This window comes from Candoia aspera, chromosome 4 (genome assembly GCF_035149785.1).
Source record: "Candoia aspera isolate rCanAsp1 chromosome 4, rCanAsp1.hap2, whole genome shotgun sequence".
NCBI classification, from domain to species: domain Eukaryota; kingdom Metazoa; phylum Chordata; class Lepidosauria; order Squamata; family Boidae; genus Candoia; species Candoia aspera.
The window spans coordinates 94,039,097-94,063,826 of record NC_086156.1 but is presented as its reverse complement, the minus strand read 5'-3'; the positions used below and the strand labels follow the sequence as shown (position 1 = coordinate 94,063,826).

Sequence of the window (24,730 nt, the reverse complement as noted above, 5' to 3'; positions counted from 1 at the left end):
TTGGACTGAGAGATAATGAGTGGCTTCAAGTCCTCATTGAGTTGGGATTTGAACCTGGGCATCCCTGGTCCCAGAAGGACATCTTAACCACTATGTTGCACTGACTCCCATCAATGGCCACAGAATGCTGACTGACTGGAAATGGAACAAAAATTAATAAAAGAGGCCTTTACTGATAAAGCTTTATTACATTCAGTGCACCTGCAAGGAGAAGTGGAATCATGTCTACTTGAGACTTCCAACCTTAATTCATAACATTTAGTAGAATATCTAAAATGTCCTTCATAGTGGCCCTCCATATGACAAGTTCCTGAATCTCATGTGCAGTCCTTACACAAAGAGACTCTTTCAGATGCCATGCAAAATATTGACATAAAGAGGTATAAATGAGTGAAAACCTGCCACACTTTTAACTGAATTAGTGTTTTGAAAGAACCAAAGTCTCTCCAAGTACAGTTCCTGATTTTCTACCACAGCAGGAAGCACCCTACAGACCATCCTGTAATCCCAAAGCTCATCTCTTTTTTGCAGCTCCTGGAGTCCTCCAATATTACAATAATTTTGGTGGCAATTCACTGACAAAAAAGAAGGATTCCTTAAGGGATATTTTTAAAGAAATTACAGGTCAAAGAGGTGTTCTGGTGGGCTAACTACATTTATTTTACTTTTTAAATGTGTTGAAGATTCCAGTCCAGTTGACAGTGACTCTTTAGCACATAATGAACTACTGACGAGCAAGGGGCATTAGGTGCTGATGGAGAATTAAGGATTTATTCTGCACCACCTCTTTGTCAATCACTCTGCTTGCTCTTTGTTTTATAAGATTGCTAATCTGAGGCCTTTTCCTTCTGCTATTTTTCCCAGGCACACACACACACGTAGAGCACATAAACATTCTCCTCCTGGTAGGGCCTAGTTAGCTAGGTGCTAGTCTTTGCCTGACCATATAACGTTTCCTGCCTTCTGCATAATAACCCTACAATAAATGCCCTTTATCTTATAGTTTGTGGATCATTGCTCAGGTTAGATTCCCACTATCAGAAATACACACTTCAACCACCAACCAAAGGCATCTTGGTCCTGCAAAAGAGGGCTAAAAATCCCCTCCCCCACAATTGATGCCCCTGCATTACCATTAAGCCCCTGGTGGCTTGCAGAGGCTTAAGGAAAAATATGAAAATATAGACAAAAAGGTAGTCTGCCCTCCCCAGCCAGCTGCTCCAAATTTCTCACTGAAGGGACATGAAAAGAATGGTATCTGCTATAATAAATCCTCATAAATATATGAAGAACCTAAGTTCTCCTTCTTAGTCACGGTTTTCCAAACTAGTCTTCAGACTGTAATTACCATAATACATGAATTTATAATTTATGCACCTGGCTTTCAGGAGAGAGAACCTGGCTCAATTAAGATTCAAAAGTCTGGTTGGGATTTCTGAGGATGGAGAAGTAGGACTCTCTACAGATTCTGATGTGCCTAGTGCTACAGTAATGTCAGTAAGGAAAGCACTGTAATTAACTGTACTTCTCTAAGGAATTTCCCTGCCAGTCAAGATCCTGTGAAAATCTGGATGATAAAATAAAGAAAAAGCCAGAGTATATCTAAGGAAGGCTGGAAAGGACCTGCAGCAAATAGGACTCTGTCATTTTGGTCTTCAGGACTTTTAGTAACAAGAAGTTGTGTGAGGTCGTGAAACGATATGCCAAGGAAATATAATATTAAGAAACATTAAAACCACTGCAACCATCCCCTTATAAATCAGGCTGCAAACAAGGGTGTCACTATTCATCAAAGCAGTAGCTTTAATCACCATTGCATTAGAAGTAAAATACAGTTGATGGGAAAGAGAAAACAGGGATCTGGGAAGCAAGTTTTATCCTCAAGATGATGATGCTTTTGATGGTCCTGCTTGGGTTGCTGCCTCGTACTGTGTGCAAACTGCAATCCATTCATTCCAGTACAAAGTCTTATTCCACCAAGTGCAGTGTAAGTGACCCACTTCCCATTTTGCATGAGTTTTACCAGCCAGGAGACCTAGCCATTGGAGAAATCACTTCCCAAATCTTTTATCTGCGTTTCCCAACTAATTTCAGAGAAGAACCCTCTCCTGTGTTGATCAAGGAAGCCATGTAAGGAATTCTCTCCTCCCATAATCCTTTTGTTTAGACTTTATTGATTGGGAACAGGGCTGGACAAGAATTTGAAGTGTCCCTACTTGCAATCTTATGAGCAGAATTGGGATAGGCACAAATAGTTTCCTGGGGTTCGTTTGTTCCTTATTTTATTTTATTTTATTTTATTTTATTTATTTTATTTTACTTTATTTTATTTTTATCCCATCTTTATTGTTTTTATAATAACTCAAGGCAGTGAACATAACAAATATTCCTTCCTCCTCCTCTTTTCCCCACAACAGCAACCCTGCAAGGTGAGTTGGGCTGAGAGAGCATGACATGTCCATAGTCACCCAGCCGGCTTTCATGCCTAAGGTGGGACTAGAACTCTCAGTCTCCCAGTTTCTAGCCCAGCACCTTAACCACTAGACCAAATTGGCTCTCATTTAATAAATTATATTAGATAATATATTAATTTAATACATTCTCATCCCCAGTCCTTTCACCTTTAGCAATGTACCCCACAACTGAGGAAAAAATTATCTTGGAAATGGTGATGCTAAGTAGCAAAAAATGGGGGGGGGGGAGGGAGAGGCTTCTACAAGCACAAACAAGTTTGGCAGCCTTTCCTCCTGGCAGAATCTGCTAATTTATCCTCCTTCCCCCAAAAGGAGTAACTGGGGGAGGGAAGATGGCATTCTTTGGACTCTTTAAGCATCCTTGATTTTTATTTCAGGAAATAGTCAGGTCACATTTATTCATGCTTAAGCGGATGATAGGAGAAGCTAAGGACTAAGCTGAAAAATGAAGACGTCCGTTGGTTCAACTCTGCATTTTCTTTCCTTCTAATATGGATATATTTGGGTTGTTGTAAGAATAGTTACAACAAATGAGAAATAGTTATTCATATTTATTATATATAATTAGGCACAGGCCAGCAAGACTATTATATGCTCAAAAATGGAAAGGTTCTATACTATTCACAATGGAGGAATGGCTGTTGAAGATGATGGAACTTGCACAGATGGCTATATTGACTTCCTTGATTAGAGAAAAAAACAATATCTACATTTATGGTTGACTGGAAACCCCTTATAGACTTTTTGCATGAAATGGAATGAAATGCACCTGTGATTTGTAGTTTTGATGATAAGAAAAACAAACTGGATAATAGAAAACAATAAACTTTTTTTTGTAATCACAGAGTAACAGTTGTTTTTGTAATTATGCTTGAATTTGCTGCAGAGGAAATTGGAAACTTCTTTCTGTTTCTTTTTATTCTTTCTTTTTGCATTCTTTCTTTCTTTTTTCTTTTCATGTTCCTTCTACTTATTAGTTTGTATTAGTTTTTATGTTCTTTCTAAAATGTTTAATACAATTTATTTTTAACAAAATTAGGCACAGGCTACTCCTATTGTTTGATTCGAGATGGCTTTACTAAGTCTAAAATTCTTATAAAATATTACATGTCACATTTCCTAAATAATTTCTCCAATACTGTATCATTATATACATAGATTTTTGAAATCACTGTTACGCACCAACAGCGAGACTGTACTTTGAAAGCAGACATTTGGGAGTAGGAGATAGCTATATTGGCATTATGAAGTATAGAGTATTTTCCTTCAGAGTTGTTTCAGAAAGGTAGTTGCTATTTATTCAGGAAGAAAGGCTACACCCCAAGCTACAGCCAACCATGATGATGATAATGCTTTTTGTACTTCTATCACACTGGAAATCTCTTTTATTGCAGTATGATGCCAAAGAACTACAAGCATGCCCTAGCCTTGGTGTTTGCTATAAAGGAAATCAATGACAATCCTTCCATTTTACCCAACACCACAATGGGATTCCGTATCTATGACAGCTATAACAATCCACAAATGACTTTTATGAGCACCTTTAGTCTTCTTTCCACCCAGCATAGATTTTTGCCCAACTATAGATGTGATATCCAAAGCCCTCTGATAGCCACCATTGGGGGATTTTGTTCTGAGACCACTCTGTATATGGCCATTGTCTTAGACACCTACAAGATCCCACAGGTAGGAGTGAAATGTGATAGCAAATATTTCAAGTGAACTGGATTTTTCCTCAGTTTGATCATGAAAGGCTATTCATTGTAAGTGGGAGAGCATATATAATTTAGAGGGATTGGTTTGATTCTTTGAATATCAGCCCTTAAATTGAAGGAATTCTGTTATTTTATCAGGAGAGATATTTATTTCTCTATTAGGATTTAAATACATAGGAATGGTGGAAAAAGACAGAATTAAATTCATGGATAACTATTTCATTCCCACCATTCTTTTTATAATAACAGTTCCCAAACCAGGCTTACTCAGAGAAAATTCAGAAATGTCAATATTGGATTGAGTCCAACCTTAGCTTTGCATTCTGTCCTATTGTTTTCTGTATGAAAAATTAGTCATGTCAGAAACTAAATCGTTTAATAAAAGTAAAACATGCTATATGATCAGATATCATATGTTTTTCAGGGTCTGCATTCACATATGCTATATGCTCATTCCAGGAATGTGTGTGTGTGACTGTAGCTTCAGCCCCGATTTGAAGGTCAGAAGTCCATGATCTGAGATTTAGGACTACATGCAGCTCCACAAAGCACTTCAAGTGGGTCCCCTAGAGACATCTAAACATTAAAAATGGCTCTAGTAATAGCAACAAATAATATAAGTAATAAATAAATACATCATAATAAATTACAATTGTTCCCATGATAGCAGAGAGAAAATATTAAATACATCACAGAAGATTGTTCGCATTAAAGAGAGATAATTTTAAGATCATTCAATTGTAAATTAAGTGAACTCACATTTAGCTTTTGCCTGGACCTCTTGTTATCTTGCCTGCTATTCTGATGAGAAAAGGTTTCGCATCATTCTCTCTACATGAGAAAATTTTGCTGAAAATTATCCAATTATGCAAGCCTGAAGACATAAAGTATAGCCTTTGTTTTATATAAAATATTAGCTAGGCAGTTAAAATAGGTTAGCAATAGATTTGATCAACAGGCCTACTATATACATCATGTGCTGCTTTCAAAAAATGTTTAAATATATTCTTTTAGCTTGTTTATGGTTCCCTTGATTCCAGTATGAATAAGAAAATATCACTCTCTTCTTTGTATCGAATGGTTCCAGATGAATTCCATCAGCGCACTGGGATTGTCAAGTTACTTTTGCATTTCAGGTGGACTTGGGTTGGGCTCTTCACTGTAGATGACAATGATGGGGATAAGTTTTTGCAGACGTTGGGACCCATGATTTTTGCAAATGGCATCTGTTTTGCCTTTGTGGAAAAAACATTAAAATGGACTTTTGCAGAAAGTATGCTGGATGTGTTCTCAAATGAGGTAAAAATATTTTCAGCTCTTATGGGAAGCAATGCAAATGTGTTCATTGTGTATGGTACACCTCCATCCCTGCTGAATATGAGCTGGAAACTTCACATGACTATATTGGATTCATATATGGGTAAGGTGTGGATTCTGACACCACAGTGGGATTTCAGATCCAGTACATTCAATGGAGATCGTAACATGCAACCCTTCCACGGGGCCATATCTTTGTCTCTTCATTCCAGTGAACCCCTAGGATTCAGGACATTTCTTCAAAGCATAAATCCCTCCTGGGCAAAGGAAGATGGCTTTGTCAAAGACTTCTGGGAGCAGAGTTTCAACTGTTCATTCAAAAACGTTATTGCGCAAGAGGGTGGGGAGACCAAAGAAGGCTGCACTGGAAAAGAGATACTTGGAAACCTTCCAAGCACTTATTTTGAAATGAGCATGACTGGCCATACTTACAATGTTTATAATGCTGCCCTTACCATTGCATATGCTCTGCACAATATGCATGAATCTAGATCCAAACACAGATCATGGCCTGCTGGCAAGATCCCGGATTTGTGGAATTTACAGCCATGGCAGGTAATGACATCTCAATGTCCTGCTTTGTTTTCACAGTATGCAAAATTGTATTACTTTCTATAGATACATGTCTGTCTACTGCTGATTCATCCAAGGATCATCTGTTGAAAGTATGGGGTATAACCATCTATTGCAGACTGTGGTGAGTTCCTCTCCTCTTTTACACAGAGACTTTGTCAGCAATGTCATGTGTGCAATCTTCTTTTCATTCTGTAGAGCCATCATAATTCTATTTTATTCCTGCATTACTTTTATATATTCCTTTTCAAAAATAATGTCATAAAAGGGTTTGCAGCTACATAAAAGAAGATAAGAAAACCAAAAGAGGAAGCAGAGCTGGAAGCCAACAGCTCAATCACTGCTACTTAGATTTTTTTTTTAAATTGCTAAATGTATGTTTTCTTCATTTCTTGTACTACACAGGGTCCATCAGTAGAAAGACACACAACCTCTCAAGGAAACTCATTTGACTTTTGATACGACATCTATCTAACCACTTAAAGGGCTGGATCTGGATTTAGACCCAATCTAAACTCGGAAGAACTGTAGTTTAGCAATCTCATTCTGAGCATTTCAACATCTTCTCTTCGTCCTTTTGAATCTTACCCTCTTTTTCTTTCAAAACAGTTCCATCCTTTTCTAAAGAGTATTTCATTTAATAACAGTGCTGAAGAAACAGTGCACTTTGATGAGAATGGAGAATTAATAACTGGCTTTGACATTACAAACTGGGTGTCTTTCCCTAACAAATCTTCTGCTAGAGTCAGAGTTGGAAGGCTGGACCCTCAGGCTACTCCAGGCAAAGAATTATCAATTCAGGATGCCCATATTGTGTGGCAGAAAACATTTAACCAGGTGAAATCAAACGTATGTCTTTGAAGTCATAAGATCATTGGAATATAGATTACTCCAGTTAGTAAATAATATTATATTTGACTCTTCAGTTATTTAGCAAGTTTCAGCTTTAAAAGATAGAGATATTAAGATAACGAGGGGTTTTTTTTAGGATTTCATAATATATCGAAAGAGTGTAGCACTGTGAGATGCGATACATTAAGGGTGCTGCAAGAGTGCAATTGTTTATTACTTTTCTATCCCACCTTTTGTAACAAGAGCTCAGTGTGGCATACATAGTGTTCCTTCCTATTTTTCTCCACAATAACAAACCTGTGTGGTAGGTTGGACTGAGAGTAAATTGGTCAGTCATCCAGAGAGCCCCTGTGGTGGAGGATGGACTAGCACCTGGGTCTCCCAGGTTCTAGCCCAACATGTTAAACATTACACCATACTGGTTCCTTTTTTGATCCATGGACTAGTGTTTAAGAGCCATGCAGGTCATACCTCCAAAATAGGAGATACAGGTCTACTTTGGGGTGTGGTGGGGACAGGAGAGGAATTTGCCCTTAGAAAGGTAAATCTTAGATTGGATTAGGTTAGGTTATATTCAGAAGCAATTTTTAGCTCAGTCTTCTACTTCAGCCCTTCCCAACCTGTTGTCTTTTAGAAGTGTGGGACTTCTATTCTCATGACTTCCCCCCAGTCACCATGGCCATTGAAACCAAATGGCAGTTCAAAGTTCAACAGTTGTCAGCATTCTTCTCTAACCACCAATGCCTGAACTCGGAGTGTCAGTATGTATTGTTGTTGTGCATAAACATTCTCCACTAATATTTCTGGGAAGGTGACGCCTATTTCTCTGTGCAATGACCACTGCCAACCTGGTTACCACAAGAAGCCAAAGGAAGGAGAACCATTTTGTTGTTATGATTGTGCTCCATGTCCAGAAGGGAAGATTTCAAACCAGAAAGGTAGAATATTTGAGCTTCATTTCACATCTAGCAAACTATCAATCTGGAGTGGGTAAAAATTCCCCCTGGGTATCAGACAGATACACTTTTTGCAGTTGTCTGAAACTAGCAGTCTCTGGAGTAAAGTCCAGTTTGTCCAGTTTCTTTTTGTCCTTTTAATGTTTGCATGCTACAAAGGCCTTTCATCCCATTTCTGCACTGAATGTGTTTTTCTCTGGAAAAAAAAATTACACTACATTATTTTTATTTTCAGTGGTAATGTGGGCTGTCAGTTAACAGGATTATTTTTCTTCCTTAAGAAAAATAGGCAACAGCCCCTTATAGCATCTCATGATGATCCCAGAGTGAAATGGGGCTGCAAATGGCACTGGGAATGTCAAATTACAACAGTCCTTTCCCTTCAAGAACATTTCTCAGAAAAAAAAGTTGAGTATCCCTCCCATAACATAGCTATCTTTTTATTATTTATTCAACACTTTTGGCAGAAGAGGTAGTTGATCATCCCTCTTCTTTCAAAATCTGCACTTTGGAACTGTTCCAGATGATTATTGTCTGCCTGTAATACTTTTTAGGGGGAGTTTTGTCCCACAACCACCATCCCCACTGCTATTTCTATCTCAGTTCAGCAGCCGTTTCCCTTATTCCTGACAGATTCTTCAGGATGTCTTCAATAGACATTTATTTCAATTAATTTAACACCATAAGATTCAAGGAAGCAATAATAAATTGGTTAGTCCTTAACATACCATAACATTTATCATTGGTTTTCCTTGAAAGTTTGGTTTATTTACAGTCAAAGTCCAAAAGATCAAACACTGTACAATCAGATAAACATAAAGTTTATGGGGAAGGGGAAAAAGAAAATGATATTAAGAGAAAGAGTTATAAACAATCCTAGCAAAGATAAACCCAATGTCTTTCGTGGCCATCACATTTGAACACTAGCAATTTTCCTAGATATTTTTGTAGATTTGTCTCCTAACAAAAATAAAGCATTTTTGTCACATCAGCCCAGGGGGGAGATTAATTCACAACACCATGGCTGGTAGAAAGGACAGGACAACAAAATGTGCAACCCCATCTAGACAAGGGCAGAGGGGACATAATAGTGGTGTGTTGAACCTTCCCTCCAAGATGATAGATGGGTAGATATTCTTTCTGCCCAATGAAAATGCTTTTCACTGTAGCATCCATTTGTAATTTGTATGTGAAAATCAGTCCTGATCAGTTGTAATATGTATAGTTCATGCAGATGGTCCTTGACATACGAACACAAACAAAACCCCACTGAGCAAAACATAAGATGCACTGAGAAGAAATCAACAGTAGCAGTGAGCCAATCTCCAAAGCTTCTGGAAGGTCTGAACACAGATTTTGGGGATATATATACATAGGCTATTTCTACTATGTTCAGTGTAGAATGAAAAATTAAAGCTAAGATGTATAATGATAGGGGAAAGGATTACTGCCAGCAACAGAACTGAAAATATAGCAGATCATTTTCATTTTTTTCTTTCTAGCAGCTCACTATACAGATGGCACCTGAGAATTAAAAATGGCTTGTCACAGGCTATCAAGCCCAAGTTCTTAACCAAGGCAGCTCTTTCCATCTTAGGCTCTTTCCATCTTGCAATTCATATATTTAGACTAACAACTCTGTCTCATGTTTTTTTTCTTCCCATTTTCAGATGAGGATGTTTGTGTCAATTGTCCAGAAGATCAATATTCAAATCTAGATCAAGACCAATGCATTCCCAAGGTTATAAGTTACCTTTCATATGACGAACCTCTGGGGATCACTTTAGCTTCATCTGCTGTTGTTTTTGCTCTGATCACAGCATTTGTGTCTGGACTCTTTCTAAAGCACCAGGACACTCCCATAATCAAAGCTAACAACAGAAACCTCACCTACATCCTTCTCATCTCCCTGCTACTTTGCTTTCTCTGCCCCTTGCTATTTATTGGTGAGCCAAAAATGATGACCTGTCTTACCCGGCAGACAGCATTTGGCATCATCTTCTCCATTGCTCTCTCATCTCTTTTGGCTAAAACAGTCACTGTGGTTATGGCATTCACAATTACTAAACCAGGATCCTGGATGATAAAGTGGATGGGAAAAAGACTGGCAATCTTCACTGTCCTTTTCTTCTCTCTTATTCAAGCAGGATTTTGCACAGTTTGGCTAAGCATTTCCCCTCCATTCCCACATATGGATATGCATTCATTGAAAGGGAAAATCATAATGGCTTGTGATGAACAAGCCACTTTTTTGTTTGGCTGTGTGCTGGGTTATTTAGGTGTTTTGGCCATTATTAGTTTCACTGCTGCTTTTTTTGCTAGGAAGTTACCTGCTAGTTTTAATGAATCCAAATTCATTGCTTTCAGCATGTTGGTCTTTTGCAGTGTTTGGCTGTCGTTTGTGCCAACCTACTTGAGCACAAGAGGGAAATACATGGTAGCCATGGAGATCTTCTCCATCTTATCATCCGGTGCTGGATTACTTGGTGGCATCTGTTTCCCTAAGTGCTATATTCTTGTGCTAAGGCCCCAGCTTAATAAAAGGGAAAGGATAGTAAAAAAATAAAATAAAATATGAATAGCTTTTTTTTCCTTTTGTGTAATCTTGTCATAGGCCATATCCACATCTGAATCTGGTGGTATTTTTAGAACTATAGTTTCTTTGTATGTAGGCAACCAGCACCATCTAATAATCTCTGAATGCAAAAGTGTGATTTTGTTTCCTACTGTGCAAATGTTACCCACTGACTGTAAAGCCTAGTCTTTATCTGTAATGCCCCTCTCTTTGTTCCCCTCAAAATCCCTTCCCTTTCATAAAGTGGAGTACCTATAGCTCTACACTGCTGAACTACAATTCCCAGAAGACCCAACATGGTATATTTAAGGCACATGCTATGCTGTGCTTTGCATGTTTGCTCAGATTCCAAAGTGCTAGAAAACAGGTTAACAAATGCTAGGAAATTGTACTTGCATCCTTAACAGATGTATTATTTGTGTACTATGGATTTGACATATTATTCTAGGCCAGAAGTGGACATTTTTATGATATATGCATTTTTTAAAAAATGCCTCCAAGAGCCTTTGAAGATTTGATAGATTATATTATGATGCCACCTAAGTGCCTGGGCCCAAAACTCAGCCATTTGGGCTTTTGGCCCTTCCATGGAAAAATTAGCCTGATTTCAGGAAAGCTGGGAGATTTTTGTGAAAAGATTCTTCTATACTTCAAGGCTTAAGTCTTCCATTTTGCCACTAGCTAAAAATGTTGGTCTCATCTACTCCAGTATTGCTTTGGGGCAGTGTTTCTCAACCTTGACAACTTTAAGATGTGTGGACTTCAACTCCAGCTGGCTGGGGAATTCTGGGTGTTGAAGTCCACACATCTTAAAATTGTCAAGGTGGAGAAACATGGCTTTCGGGAATGTAAAAGAGATACAGGCCATGAACTAGGTTTGTCCACTCCTGTGGTTAGTTCCAATTTCATCACCATCACAGAATGAATGGCAGTCCACCAAAGTGAGGAAGCTAGGCAACTAACGTTCCATGTTATATATACCTAACTGGCAACTAATATTGAGAATTTCTTAACATTCAGCAACAACAAACAACAGCAAAAAGTAACAGTAGTAAGAGGTCTCTTTCACATCTTCTCCACAGAAATTCCTTGTATTTGCAATTGGCCAATTGTCCTTTTGTTCCAGATATGTTTAATTTTTTCCTTTGCATGCTTTGCTCAATATTATCCAAACAGTTAATAAATCCTCAAAATTGTTAATCCAGGGGAAAGAAAGGCTTGTACTTCCATTTCTTTTTTAAAAAATGGTTTCCATGAAACTCATATTTGCTATTTGAAGTTTGTATAGAAATTCATTTAGAAATCTGTGGATCTCTAAGTCTATAAAGTAGGTGAGATTACAAACCATCTTTTATTTTGAGGAGGGATGTCCTAACAGTCAGAAATCATGCTGAGACGAGGAGTAGGTCTCTAGTGTTTATTACTGCTACATAAAACAAAATCCTAACAAACTGAAGAAGCATGGAAAAAACCCAGGCAGATAAACCCCAAAAGTTAAGGTGGGTCTGATCTGTGTCTCTTTGAATGGCTGCTTAATTCCTCAGTACTATGCATGCATTTTCCCCCCTGGATAGAGGCCCCTTCCAGCTCGCCATCAGTACTCATGACAAGGGAAATTCTATTCATTCCCTATTCATTTCTTTTTTAAATTGAGATAACCAAGTAAGGATTTTTTAAAAAATCAAACTCTTCATCTATCAATGCCTTTCACAGCCAGTGTCAATCCAATGGTGATGAGTTTCTAGGCTAAGTGCACTACAGAGTAGATCACTATACCTCTGAAGATGTCAGCCACGGTTGCTGGTGAAATGTCAGGATTCCAGATAATTAGACCATGGCCTAATAGTCCAGAAACTCATCACCATAAACTGTTCATCTGTTCAACAATTAAATTCACAACTTTGTCATTAATATCACCATGCTAAACATCTGCCCTACTAACCTGACAGTTTTTTTTCCTGCTGAACATGCAAAGCACTAATAACCAGAATAAGTCCCTAAGTCACAGTATGGTATTAACTTTATTAAGACAAGCATACAAGTTTCCAAGGTTCTCAAAACTCATTAAAACTGATGTTGAGTTACATTTTATACAAAATGTAAATGAATGACTGTATTCAACTTACCAACCATTCTGTAAGTCAGTTCCCTCAGCTGTTCCTTGATAGTAATAAACTGAAACTGGAACAGTTCAGTTCCTGCTAATTTTAACTATAACATTTTCTATTTTCAACAAGACAGCTTTCATCCGTTCTGAGTTTTTGTTTCAGAAATTCCTGATGGAAGCCTATAACTTCATCCCATAAGTATGAATTCAAATTTACAAAAATATATCATGTTTAATTTTGTACCATGCAGACATCATGTCAGCTTCAGTTCTCTTAGAGATTTAGTGAAACATATAATTTGCCTAGTGGTGCCTAAACTTTCTTTTGCAAGCATCCACAAAGCCTATAGTTTTTTAATTAGAATTATAATACAGTTATAATAAAATATAAGAATATGAATGTGCAAGAAGATTGCTTGGGCAATGTAGTAGTAGACATTGCCCAAGGAGAAGGAGGAGACAACATGAGAAAAATAGAGAAATTAGCTAAGAAAATTCCAGTCCCAACAAAAATTTTGTCTGGATGAATCCAGCTACCTATATTTACATGGGTGTGCATGATTGAAACCTAGGGCTATGTTTCACTTAGATTAACAATCAGTTTATCACATGAATTATGTTCAGTTTGGAGTGTAAATTAAGACCAGGTAACACAGGGAATAATACCATTAGCTCCTCTTATGATACTTGATAGTAACAAAAAGAGGTTGTTGAAACTGGCTTGAGCCAGTGCTTCTATATTTATTAGGATTATAATTCTTAGTATTTCCCACCAGTGAGGCCAGTGGCTATACAGGTTGGAATGTAGAGAATTGTGATCCAAACTTCTCTGGAGGAACCTAAAATGGCAAAGTTGAATGTTCATATCTCTTATTATAGAAATATAACATATATTTGTAGAAAAAATAAAACCTTAGAGTGTTTCTTAAAGTACTGATTTCTAGAGATATGATCCTACACATCAGTGCCTTATGTTCAGCATAAAGTAAGAGCATTACCAGCGAAGCAGGTTTTGTTAAGTCCTTTCCAGCATCATTTTTTTTACTCCTATCATGACCCTCTACTCTTTCTTTCTGGCCTTGTCTAAATCAGTTCCAATGGAGATACCAAAGAGAAAATACATGCTGATTGATAATGATGTTGCCTACAATTCACATGATGAAGAAGCATGACTACAAGGGTATACTTTGGCCTCGAAGAGACCAGTAGTTGCTGCCTCATGTTCACATAGAAAGCCCATGCATGCATTTCTCTCTTTTCAATCACCCTGATCTAACCTGTAATTCTATTTGGGAAGAAATTCTCCACAGCATTTTGAGCACCGTTTTGGCATTCACCTCTGTACCTATTTGGGTTCTCCCTCAACTCTATCTATATTTGCAGCTATTCTGAGGAAAAAGATCAAACATTCTAGCACATGTAAAAGTCTGACAGAACAGCAGAAAAAGTGAGTGAAAGGTTCCAGTGATTTACTAAGGAAGGAGAGAACATCTCACAGCTCAAAAACTGCAGGGTTGATATCACATCCCAGAAAAGTATTGCCAATCTGTATGCACTGAGCTAGTTCAAGACCTGCAAAAAAGAGAGAGATAGATTGTAATATCACTGTATTCCTCTTCCTTGATATATCCATCATTGTCATCATTATTCCCCAAATTCTATTCATTGTTTTTAATTGTGCATGCTGCTATGAATCGCATGTTAAGTGGGCAACTATATAAGATGGATGGACAGATGGATGGATGGATGGACAGATGGATGGACGGATGGATGGACAGATGGATGGATGGATGCTCTGGGTCACAACTCACCTGCATTCTCATGGAGCCATACTAAGGCTTTTGCTTCCAATAACTCCCAGACATCCCTCTGCTCTGTGGCATGAACATGCAACCAAAGAATGACAAGAACTGTTGCCCATGCAGCTGGGGCTACCTGAAATTGTACACAAGGGAGAATTGCCCAGAATAATGCCTACTCACTCTGTCAGAGTCACTGTCAGTTTTCCCACAAATAGGGATGCTATCCATGTCAAATAAATGCTTTCTGTCTTTATGAATGAAGACAGAGAAATCTATCCTTATGGGAATATCTAAGTTTCCCGAATATCTTACCTGGGGAGGTTTCTTTGCCAAAGTCTCTGCTTCATTCAGATCTAGTAGGCTGAGCAAACAGGTATCCAAAGTCCAGGAGCCATCTGCATTTTGCAAGGAGACCACTTTCAAAAGAAGCGATTCACTGGCTAAAAGGAAATAAAGAAGCGGTCAAAACATAGCAGACTTCACACGCATAGCGTGTTCCACCCCTGTTCTCTGGGTTGCTCTGAAAATCACAGTACAAAGTACTCAAGGAATAACACGGACAAGGCTAAAACGGTGTTCATTATTTTAAACCAGGCTGGAGGGGCATATTATAAGTCACTTGGAAATTACAGGGAAAACCTGAATGACTCAGCCCTCAGATAAGCAAAAAAAAACTTTTCAGATTTATTATAGAGATCTAGTACATCTTTAGCTAAACACGTCTTTTTTCACTTCTCAGTTCTTGAGCTTTCACATTCAGGCATATGTCAACGGAGCACATTTCCTCTGTGTACCTACTTACAGCCATATGAACCTGTTCCAGTGTTAAGATCAACCTCACAAGTTTGGGTCATGGATACAGATCACTATCTTTTAGTCTTGCACTTTTATTTACTTCCTACTAAATATCTCCATAGGGTTTTCACTGGCATATTTTTGGGAGTAGACTGACATCTGCCATCAAAGACCTAACTAAAGTTTTCAGAAGTAAAGATGTCAGTTTAAAAACAAAGGTGTGTCTGACTCACACCATGGTCTTCTCAATTGCCACATATGCCTGTGAAAGTTGGACATTAAAAAAGGAAGACAGAAGAATTGATACATTCGAATTGTGGTATTGGCGAAGATTATTGAAAATACCATGGATTGCCAGAAGAACAAACAAATCAGTTTTAGAAGAAATACAACCAGAATGTTCCCTAGAGGTGAAGATAACTAGGCTTAGGCTCTCATACTTTGGGCACATCATCAGGAAAGACCGATCGCTTGAAAAGGACATCATGTTTGGTAAAGTCAAGGGCCAGCGGAAAAGAGGAAGACCTTCAATGCGATGGATTGATACAATTACAGCAACAATGGATGCAAACTTTGGAATGGTCAGGCATATGGTGCAAGACCAAACAGCATTTTGTTCTGTTACACATAGGGTCGCCATGAGTCGTAAACAACTCGACGGCAACTAACAACAACAATTAAGTATGTATCTCTAGTATCTATCCAACCATCCATCCATCCATCATATCTATCTTATCCTTCAAGGTCAAGCTGTTCAATAAAAAATAATACAACAAATAATTTAACAAGGAGATTACATACCAAACTATCCAGTCCATTGTAATTTGATAGACATGATTTTTGCTAATTAAATCTGTTTAACTGAATGCATATACTGTTGCAATTCACTGCATACAAACTTACTTGGCTGATCAAAGGTTGTACTCTGAGCATTAACAAGATTTCCAGGGGTCAAATCATTTCTCCAACCTGACATGCTACTGGCAAAGAAGGCAGATGCTGAAGAATAAAGCTTATTTAATGATTCAACAAGTCTTGTCTTAATATCTTCACACTTGGGAGGTTCTTCATTCAGCAAGGCTAAACAATAATCTCGTTCATGGACCACATCAACATTCATATCCACTAGGAAGAAACAAAGGACATGGACATGTCTGGAGGTGATGTTTGGATAGTGGGAACAGATGAGAAATAGACAAACTGAGTAAGAATGCTGTGGATATTTTGTTCCTGCAAAGTAACAGTACAATCCTAATTTTAATAATATTTCTACTGACTAACAGTGCAATCCTAACTTAAAATATGTGCTGGTTGGAGGAATTTACATATAGATGACATACCCATGCAGTCACCAGGAGCTGAGCTTGATTTGAGAAGGTATTTACCTTTTCTAACTCACTGGGTAATTAGCTCTATTGCTGAACTGTTCTTATTGTTAAGCAGCTCTTCTCAGATGGAAAACCAGGTATGACTGGACAATACCTCACATATTTATCTTCCAGTCTAAGCCAAAAATGTCTAAATTTCCTGCACACAACTAGGAAAACCATGCACAATCCATTCCCCTTATATTCTAATTATATCATTAATAAGTTATTGGAGAAATAAAGTAACACAATATCCTCTTGACCCCCAACAGGAAAACATATATAGCTCTAACTGATGTTCACGACTTCTTCTACCATCGGTTTAGGATTTATCAAACGACGGTTGCACAAGTTGAATGGGCAGGCAACAGGAATTCTTTGGAAGTAAAGAGAAGTCTGCAGTGGCTTGCCCAGGTCTGTGTTTACTACCACATAGGCAGTCTGGTCACACAACACTCTGGAGCTCAAGCTTGTCTCCAATGCCAAGTTCTGCTTTTTCACTGAAGTTGCTCCCTTCAGATTTTGCAAAAGGGCCTGAGCTGCCAACCGGTGAATAGGAAACCTGGAGGAATGTACAGCAAAGGAGACATGAGAGAGTGCTTGAGAAGGGAACGTACAGCACAGCATTCCACAAAATTCTAGAGAAAAATATGTATATTTGAATCATGTGCATCCTCAAAGAGAATATTTAAAGTTCTTGTCTTTCATTCACAGAACCTAGGGTTCCAAGTATTTGAGCAAGATGTCCTTCACTGATGATTTTTGGAACATAGACCAGAAGGTTGATTCTGCAGTGACAGGGACAAAATTTCTCTTAAGAAAACCCAGCCCAATTTGATTTCCCTCTCCCACTGGGTGAATCTGGGTAGCAGAAAATAGCAGTCACCACCATGGAAGGAAGAGACTTTTTGTTGGCAGAATGCTGGGAAAGCCTTTAGCCCAGGAGAGATCAGAAAAGTCACACACACCAGGCATTTCTATAAAAATAATTTATTTACAGAAAGCAAAACAAAAGCAAAACATATTTAAAGGACTTAGCTCTCCTGGCTTGCTACATATCGGCAGAGAGAAAAAGAGGAAGTAAAAAAACAAGTCCGGGCAGTTCCTCCCCCCAGGCGATTTGCACGAAGCACGTGAAAGGGGACAATCAAATACAACCTCTTCACCCGGCCAAAATGATTAGGTACAATAGCAGTCTTAATTGTTAGTAGGGAAACCACCAACACTCCCCTTTTTACACTATAGATTAAGATGCAAACCAATCTTCTTTGACAACTCTGTATGTCTTTTCATTCACATTATTTTACCATTATCTCCCCTTTGGTTTAACAGAAAGCTACCATTCTTCTTCCTGTGTTTTTCCAAACCTAGGTTGTTATAATTCCAAGGCTTTTTAATGTGAAATGGCTTTTCATGCAGGCTTCAAAATCAAGCCTTTGTTTTTCTGTTGATGTGAACAGCAGCAAATCATCAACATAAATGCACAGATACATACAGCCTTGTTTGTCTTTCTTCATATATACACAGGGATCTGCTTTTCCTTTTTCAAAACCAAAATTCTGCAGTTTTTCATCTACTTTTTGGTTCCAGGATCTAGCAGCTTGTTTTAACCCATAGATTGACTTCTGCAGTTCACAGACTAGATTCTCCCCTTTTTCATAGCCAGGGGGTTGCTGCATGTATAATTTGTGGTCTAAATCACCATAGAGAAATTCAGTCTGAATGTCATAGTGGTTAACTGACATTCCTTTCAGTGCAGCAACTTTAAACAGTAATCTAATGGATTCACCTTTAGTAACTGGTGCAAAAGTCTTGTCAAAGTCTAAATCTTTCCTTTGAGTGAACCCTTTTGCAACCAACCTTGCTTTATATTTTTGGATTTTGCCATCAGCATCCCTTTTTAGTTTGAAAACCCACCTACAACCCAGACAGCGTTCATTGGGAGGTAGATTTACCAGTTTCCATGTTTTATTTTCTTTCAAGGATGCTAATTTCTGTTGCATGGCAGAATGCCAATTTTGTGCAATCTCAGGTGGTAAAGCATTCACTTGTTCTAAAGACTCAGGTTCTGTGAATACGTGAAAAGCCTTCACTGTTTCAGCCTGAAAACGTGATGGAGGAACGCCTTTATTACTTCTCTGAGATCTGCGAGGTAATACAGGGCTTAAATTTTGACTCCTATCACTTTCCTGAGAAGCATCTGTCTCATCAGACAGAGATTCAGTTTGCTTTTCTGGTTTAATGTCCTCATCAGGCAAAAGATCACCATCAGCAAGTCCTTGCTGTTCTCTTGTGGTGGTCAGATCAACTGGAGAGCTAGAATTTAATCTCCACCAGTTTTGTTCAGCAAAAGAAGCACTTTTGCTAATTATTAATTTCTCTCCCATTATGAACCTGTAGCTCCTCTGGCTTTGTTCATAGCCAACAAAGATGGCTTTCTTTGTTGTGGGGCCTCCTTTCCTTCTCTGTTGTTTTGGAATATGAACCCAAGCAGTGCTACCAAACACTCTCAGATGGTTTACCTTTGGTTTCACACCATAAAACAAATGGAATGGAGTGTCCTGAATCACAGAGTTATACAATCTGTTTTGTACATAAGTGGCAATAGATATGGCCTCTCCCCAGTACTTAAAAGATAATTGTGAATCTTTAATCATGCATTCCATTGCATTTTGCAAGGTTCTGCCCTTTCTTTCAGCAACACCATTTTGCTGAGAGGTGTAAGGGTTAGAAAGAATTTGTTCTATCCCCTTTTCCACTAGGAACCTTCTGAATTTGTGAGAAAGGTGTTCTCCTCCTCTATCACATTGGAGTGCAGATACAGGCCTAGGGAATTTTCCATTTGCCCATGTCACAAAACTTTTAAATTTCTCAAATGCCTCATCTTTATGTTTTAAGATGTAGATAAATGTGTATCTTGAGAAATCATCAATGATGGTCATTGCATACCTTGCTTGTCCAAGACTTGGAGCAAAAGGACCAATAATGTCAGAGTGTACAATTTCCAAAGGTCTAGTTGTAACTCTGTCACTGTGCTTACTCACAGGAGCTTTTAGTGTTTTGCATTCTTTGCAAACTACACAATCTAAGTATTTATCACAGGGTTTTATCTTTAGGTCAGCACACAGCTGTGGCATTTGTGCTATATACTTGTAATTAGCATGACCAAGTCTCCTGTGCATCAGGTGTACACATTGGTCATGATATGGTGTGTTGCCAACTGCAGCCTTGCAGCTTGGCTTCCTTGCATTTTACACAATGTACAAGGAGTCTTTTAACATACCAGTAGCACACAATTTCCCATTTTTACATATCTCACAACCATTTTTCTTAAATGTTATGATATACCCTGTTGCAGCCAATTGTGCCACAGATAAAAGGTTTGATTGTAAATTTGGCACATACAACACACCTTTTACAGTTTCTCCCAAGCAGGATAAATATAAAAACCTTGTCCCATAATTTTGGTTACAAACCCATCAGCCAAAGATACACTTTGTCTTTCAGTTTTAGACAGTGACACAAAAGAGCTTTTACAATTACATAAATGACAACTGGCCCCAGAATCTAACACCCATACATCAGAATTACCCTTCTCAGCAACCTGTGCAATCTGGGTTGTCTGAAGAGCCTTCTTCTGTGTTGCCCTTGTGTTTTTCTTCTCTGTCTTTCTACTCTTGGGTCTCATGGCACAGTCTCTTTGCAAATGTCCAGCTGAACCACAAGTGAAGCATCGCTGGCTGGCTAGCGCTGTAGCCTCAGGTTCCTTTCCCTTCTTTTCCCTCATTTTCTGGTATTGCAACTTTCCAGAAGAGATGGGGGGGGATCTTTCCTCTCTCTTCTCCCATTCAGCGAGTAAGCGCTGTGTAACATACGATGGGGTGAGGTCTGCTTCAGGCATAGCCTCCAGGGTACAAATCAGCGTGTCCCACGTTTCATTCAGTGAGGACAGGAGGATATATGATTTTGTTAGAGGTGTAAATTCCATTCCTCTCTCCTGCAACTCAACAAACAGCTGCTGAATATAATGCAGGTACTCAGGAAGGCTATCTCCTTCTGCAAGGTAGGCTCTGTACAGCTTTTTCGTCAGAGTAACTTTACTCCCTGCTGTTGCCTTTACATACAAGTCTCTCAAAGTGTCCCAAAGTTGCTTTGCAGACTGCATGCCTCGCACGTGGACTAGCTGATTGTCCTCAACTCCCAAGATAATGGTGGCTCTAGCCCACTCATCCTGTCTCAGCCATTCAGCACTGGGATTTGGGGGGTTTTGCTCACCAATTGGCAGCCAAAGATTCTCTCTGCGAAGATACATCTCCATCTTCAGGGCCCAATTCAAATAGTTGGTCTCTGATAGGCGCTCCAGAGGCATCGCTGAGGGCTGGGAGGTAGCCATGGCTTCTTCCTTCTTTTGCAAGTCATCTCAGCTGGCTTCTTTGTCCTGTAGACCAGAAGTTGCTGGAAAATCTCCAGGTGGCTCCAAAGAAAATCTTCACAGGTCTTCACTACCTGCCTTTAAATTGTGCATGAGGTGTGGAGCTGATCTCTCTTTTCTCTCTGGGTTTTACTGGGCTGTTTACTGGGCCCATAACCTGTTGGCAGAATGCTGGGAAAGCCTTTAGCCCAGGAGAGATCAGAAAAGTCACACACACCAGGCATTTCTATAAAAATAATTTATTTACAGAAAGCAAAACAAAAGCAAAACATATTTAAAGGACTTAGCTCTCCTGGCTTGCTACATATCGGCAGAGAGAAAAAGAGGAAGTAAAAAAACAAGTCCGGGCAGTTCCTCCCCCCAGGCGATTTGCATGAAGCACGTGAAAGGAGACAATCAAATACAACCTCTTCACCCGGCCAAAATGATTAGGTACAATAGCAGTCTTAATCATTAGTAGGAAAACCACCAACACTTTTCACCAGAGTCCAACATTCCTTAATACCAGTTGCTAGGAAATGCAAGTTAGCAAATGCTGTTGACCTTGTACAACTGGTGCTCGCTAGCAAAGACAACAAAGTCCCTTTTGCACTGCGCTTTTACTTCTTTTTTCCTGCAGCACAAAAAGACACCAAAGAGCATTTGCCCTGGGAAGCATCTTGCAGGAGTTGAATCACACCAGAGCATGCTTTCCTCCCCCCCCCCGCCCCCCACAGCACGAAGCCCAGCCCAGCCCAGGAGTGCAGTGCAAAGGGGCTTTTTGGTGTGCTGCAGCTCTGGGGCTGCTTTTTGCTCCCTTTTTTTTGCAGCAGGAAGCCCAGTGTGATGAATGCCTTAAACTAAATAAGAGACTCAGACTCTAAATCAAAGTTTAAGTTCTGGTTCTTTATTTAGAATAGAGTGCACATAGGCAAAAAAGGTGAGAATGAGAAAAGCGCGCCAAAACTCAAACTAAATAGTATCGTGTCAAACAGCGCTCCACCCCCACATTCCCGGGTGCTCCTAACGAGCTCTACGGATTAACAGGCAATCAAGCCTTGGTATGCGAGAGAAGGTCCAACCCCATTCCTCCCGGGCACCGCCTGACCCATTTACTTGAGAATGGTCGATTACCGGGCAATCAGACCTTGATATGCATCGGTAGCCCAGACGCAATCCTTCCAGACATCGACCTACAGATTTCCCTGTAAATGGTCGATTACCAGGCGATAAGACCTTGCTATGCAAGAGATAGCCCAAACACATTCCTTCCTTTGTAAGGTTTATCGGCCGCACCCTCCCAGCCAGGGACACGTGTCAACACTCTGGCATGCAAGCCGTTACGATGTCGCAAACATCGCAACGGTGACCATGACACCCAGCCCCAGCCTGGCCTAGCAGCCAGGCTGGACATGCTTCATCATCATCAGGAGTAAGAAGACAGTGAAGGTCACCTGGAACTGTGGAACGCAGGGTGGCAGGGGGCTCAGAGTACAGAGCGGCAAGGGTGACTGCAGCTGGAACTGGGCTGGGGTGGCTGCGGCTTCCCAGGGCATGGAAAGCAGCCTCAGAGCCACATGGTTCTGGGGCTGCTTGCAGCCCTGCAAGGCAGGGTGCAGGGTGGCCAAAAGGGCAGAGATGGAGGAAAGACAGGCGGGTAAGGGGAGTTGGAGTCAGTCCCTTACCTTACTGAGGCTCAGGGCTGGGAGGAACCAAGCCAGGAATGACTTGGATTGGGGTGGGTACTCACTTAATAATCCATGATTCTCAGTTAACAACAGAAAGAGGGAGTGCCGGGATTGCCGTCACTAAGCAATGCAGTCATGTGGTGTCTCATTTTATGACCACATCACTTAGCAATGGAAATTCTGGTACCAATTGTGGTAGTAAGTCAAGGACTACCTGTATGTATGTATGTATGTATGTATGAAAAGCTAGAAGATATTAAAACAGAAAGCATATAGAAAAGTCTATAAGAATCTAAAAGAAGGGGTAGGAGCATTAGACGGGTATAGGGGGGCATAAAAGCTTAGTATGTGGAAGACTATATCTATCAAATTGCAGAGCACTCTAATATGGTGAACTAGGTGATCATTAAGTCTAGGTTATGGCACAGGTGATCACCTGACCAATGTTGAGCACTGTTGCGCAGAATCTGGCAACATTGTATGTCATAGCAGAGTTGGTATCTGAAAGCAGCAGGGAGGTAGAGAATTGTCCCGTGCGCCCCGGGTATTGATGCAGTAATGGTGAGATGAGGCTAGTATGAATGTCTCTGTAGTACAGGCACTGGAGAAGCACATGCTCCCAGCAGAAATGTTCTTTGGAAGCATGCATTCTAGAAAGTTGGATGATAGTATAAGCAAGTTATGGGATGGTAGTACAACCTGTCATTCTCCTGAAGGTGGAGAGAGAAGGCCATCCTCTCTCTGAAAATCTGGCATTCTGACGTGTACTGGAGCTCAACAGAACCCTCCAATTCACCTGAAATCTATAAAAATAAAGGTGTCAAAGAAACCTGTGAATAAGAACAGGTGATTCAGATTTGAGAAACTGAAATATGGTAACCCTCTGACCAAGAGGAGAGTCTGAAAGAGCCTCTCACAAAGCCCTCTTTCCCAAGAGGAGAAATTCACTTAGCTTATCACTGATGCTGTAGAACAGAATAACTGCAGCACACTTGATTTTTATACTTTCTAAAATGTTATTTTATTTGCAATGAGGACATATTATTATAGAAGGATGAACAAGGATATACTTTCTGCACTGTTACCACTCAGCACAAATGCAAGTTTTTCCTTCCACATACCCACATACTGTTCTAAATAGGGCAGGCCCTAAGTTTCAATTTCATGATGGCCTTGGGGGAAAAAATGGAGCACTAGGGATTTAGGGTTGGGGTATTATATTTCCCTCCAGTTCTTTGCAAAAGTGGGAGAAAAAGAAACACTATCTTTTGTGGCTGCAAAGTGATGCTAAGAACCATTTCAAAAAGTGTCAGTCTGGTCCACACAAGCACAAGAAAAGCCCTTACGTTCATAACTGGGTAGTATCTTTGGTCCCAAATGGTCCCAGAGTACAGGAGCCTCCAAGGAAGGGGGTAAAAAAAATCAAGATGATGGCAGGGTCCATGCAATCAAAGCCTTGCCCCTTTTTTTAGTGCCAAGTCCTGAACTTTTTATCAGATGAGAAGCTGCCCCCCCCAAAAAAAAGCAGCATAGAAGCCAAAAATTGTGTCATATGATATGGCCATGAATTCTGCAATTTAGACTTAGCCTGAAGATAAAGACTGCACACTAAATAACATAGGTCCCATTCAGCTTTCCTGAGATTATACACAGAAACAATACTGGGTCTCTCAGCCTACTTATTTGTCTTAGGCTAGAGATGGGCAACCTAAGGTCTGTGGATGATATGGTCTCATTTTTGTAGTCCTAGTCCCATTTTTGTAGTCCCTGGATTGTATCAAGATCTGCCAGTAGACCTTCAAATTATGGTGGCAGATTTTTTTTGGTGGGGGGGTATGTTACCCAAAAAATATTTTTGGTATATATTGCTCACCAGCACTGCCACCATCTCTGGATAACACAGAAGTGAAGAGAAATGTGGCAGTCTTCATACTTGCAAAGATAGGGATCAATTTTACATGGTGCACATAAAACATCAAATGAAGCCAAGTTCTGTAGTGTTTCCTAATGTCTAGAAAGCTAGTACAAGGATCTTGGACTCAAATCGCCATGAAGGCCACACAGGAGCTAGCTCAAGGGCTACAATACTGAAGCCTTT

The 24,730-nt window shown here is 39.6% G+C and overlaps 3 protein-coding genes across 3 annotated transcripts in view; 1 reads left to right on the top strand and 2 right to left on the bottom strand.

Annotated features, from left to right (window-relative positions):
- Positions 1-1,885: 1,885 nt before the first annotated feature.
- On the top strand, positions 1,886-10,453 carry LOC134496678 (vomeronasal type-2 receptor 26-like). Its single transcript, XM_063302388.1, has 6 exons — positions 1,886-2,130; positions 3,869-4,160; positions 5,204-6,061; positions 6,689-6,916; positions 7,743-7,869; positions 9,558-10,453. The coding sequence occupies exons 1-6, from the start codon at positions 1,886-1,888 to the stop codon at positions 10,451-10,453; spliced, it is 2,646 nt and encodes an 881-aa protein (XP_063158458.1).
- A 3,179-nt stretch (positions 10,454-13,632) lies between these two features.
- LOC134496677 (von Willebrand factor A domain-containing protein 5A-like) overlaps positions 13,633-24,730 on the bottom strand; it is a 43,721-nt gene continuing 32,623 nt past the window's right edge. Inside the window, exons 13-17 of the mRNA XM_063302387.1 lie at positions 16,827-17,171; positions 16,070-16,291; positions 14,684-14,811; positions 14,381-14,504; positions 13,633-14,141 (exon numbers count right to left, since the gene is read on the bottom strand). Coding sequence (XP_063158457.1) covers positions 14,062-14,141; positions 14,381-14,504; positions 14,684-14,811; positions 16,070-16,291; positions 16,827-17,171 — 899 coding nt within the window. The 3' untranslated portion in view covers positions 13,633-14,061. The remainder of the gene's footprint in view (positions 14,142-14,380; positions 14,505-14,683; positions 14,812-16,069; positions 16,292-16,826; positions 17,172-24,730) is intronic.
- LOC134495524 (von Willebrand factor A domain-containing protein 5A-like) lies at positions 16,784-23,448 on the bottom strand. The gene is made up of 2 exons (XM_063301029.1): positions 23,332-23,448; positions 16,784-17,095 (listed from the first exon to the last, which is right to left on the bottom strand). Exons 1-2 carry the CDS (start codon positions 23,364-23,366, stop codon positions 16,822-16,824), a joined length of 309 nt encoding a protein of 102 aa, XP_063157099.1. The 5' UTR covers positions 23,367-23,448; the 3' UTR covers positions 16,784-16,821.

What these genes read in the sequence shown, in the direction of transcription:
- LOC134496678 (XM_063302388.1), top strand. Translation starts at nt 1,886, where the DNA reads ATGATGATGCTTTTGATGGTCCTGCTTGGGTTGCTGCCTCGTACTGTG. An exon ending in GTGTTGATCAAGGAAGCCAT is followed by an intron (nt 2,131 to 3,868) that starts GTAAGGAATTCT and finishes CTTTTATTGCAG; the next exon opens with TATGATGCCAAAGAACTACA. An exon ending in GGAATTTACAGCCATGGCAG is followed by an intron (nt 6,062 to 6,688) that starts GTAATGACATCT and finishes CTTTCAAAACAG; the next exon opens with TTCCATCCTTTTCTAAAGAG.
- LOC134495524 (XM_063301029.1), bottom strand. Translation starts at nt 23,366, where the DNA reads ATGGCCTTCTCTCTCCACCTTCAGGAGAATGACAG. An exon ending in CACCTTCAGGAGAATGACAG is followed by an intron (nt 17,096 to 23,331) that starts GTTGTACTACCA and finishes ACATTCCTCCAG; the next exon opens with GTTTCCTATTCACCGGTTGG.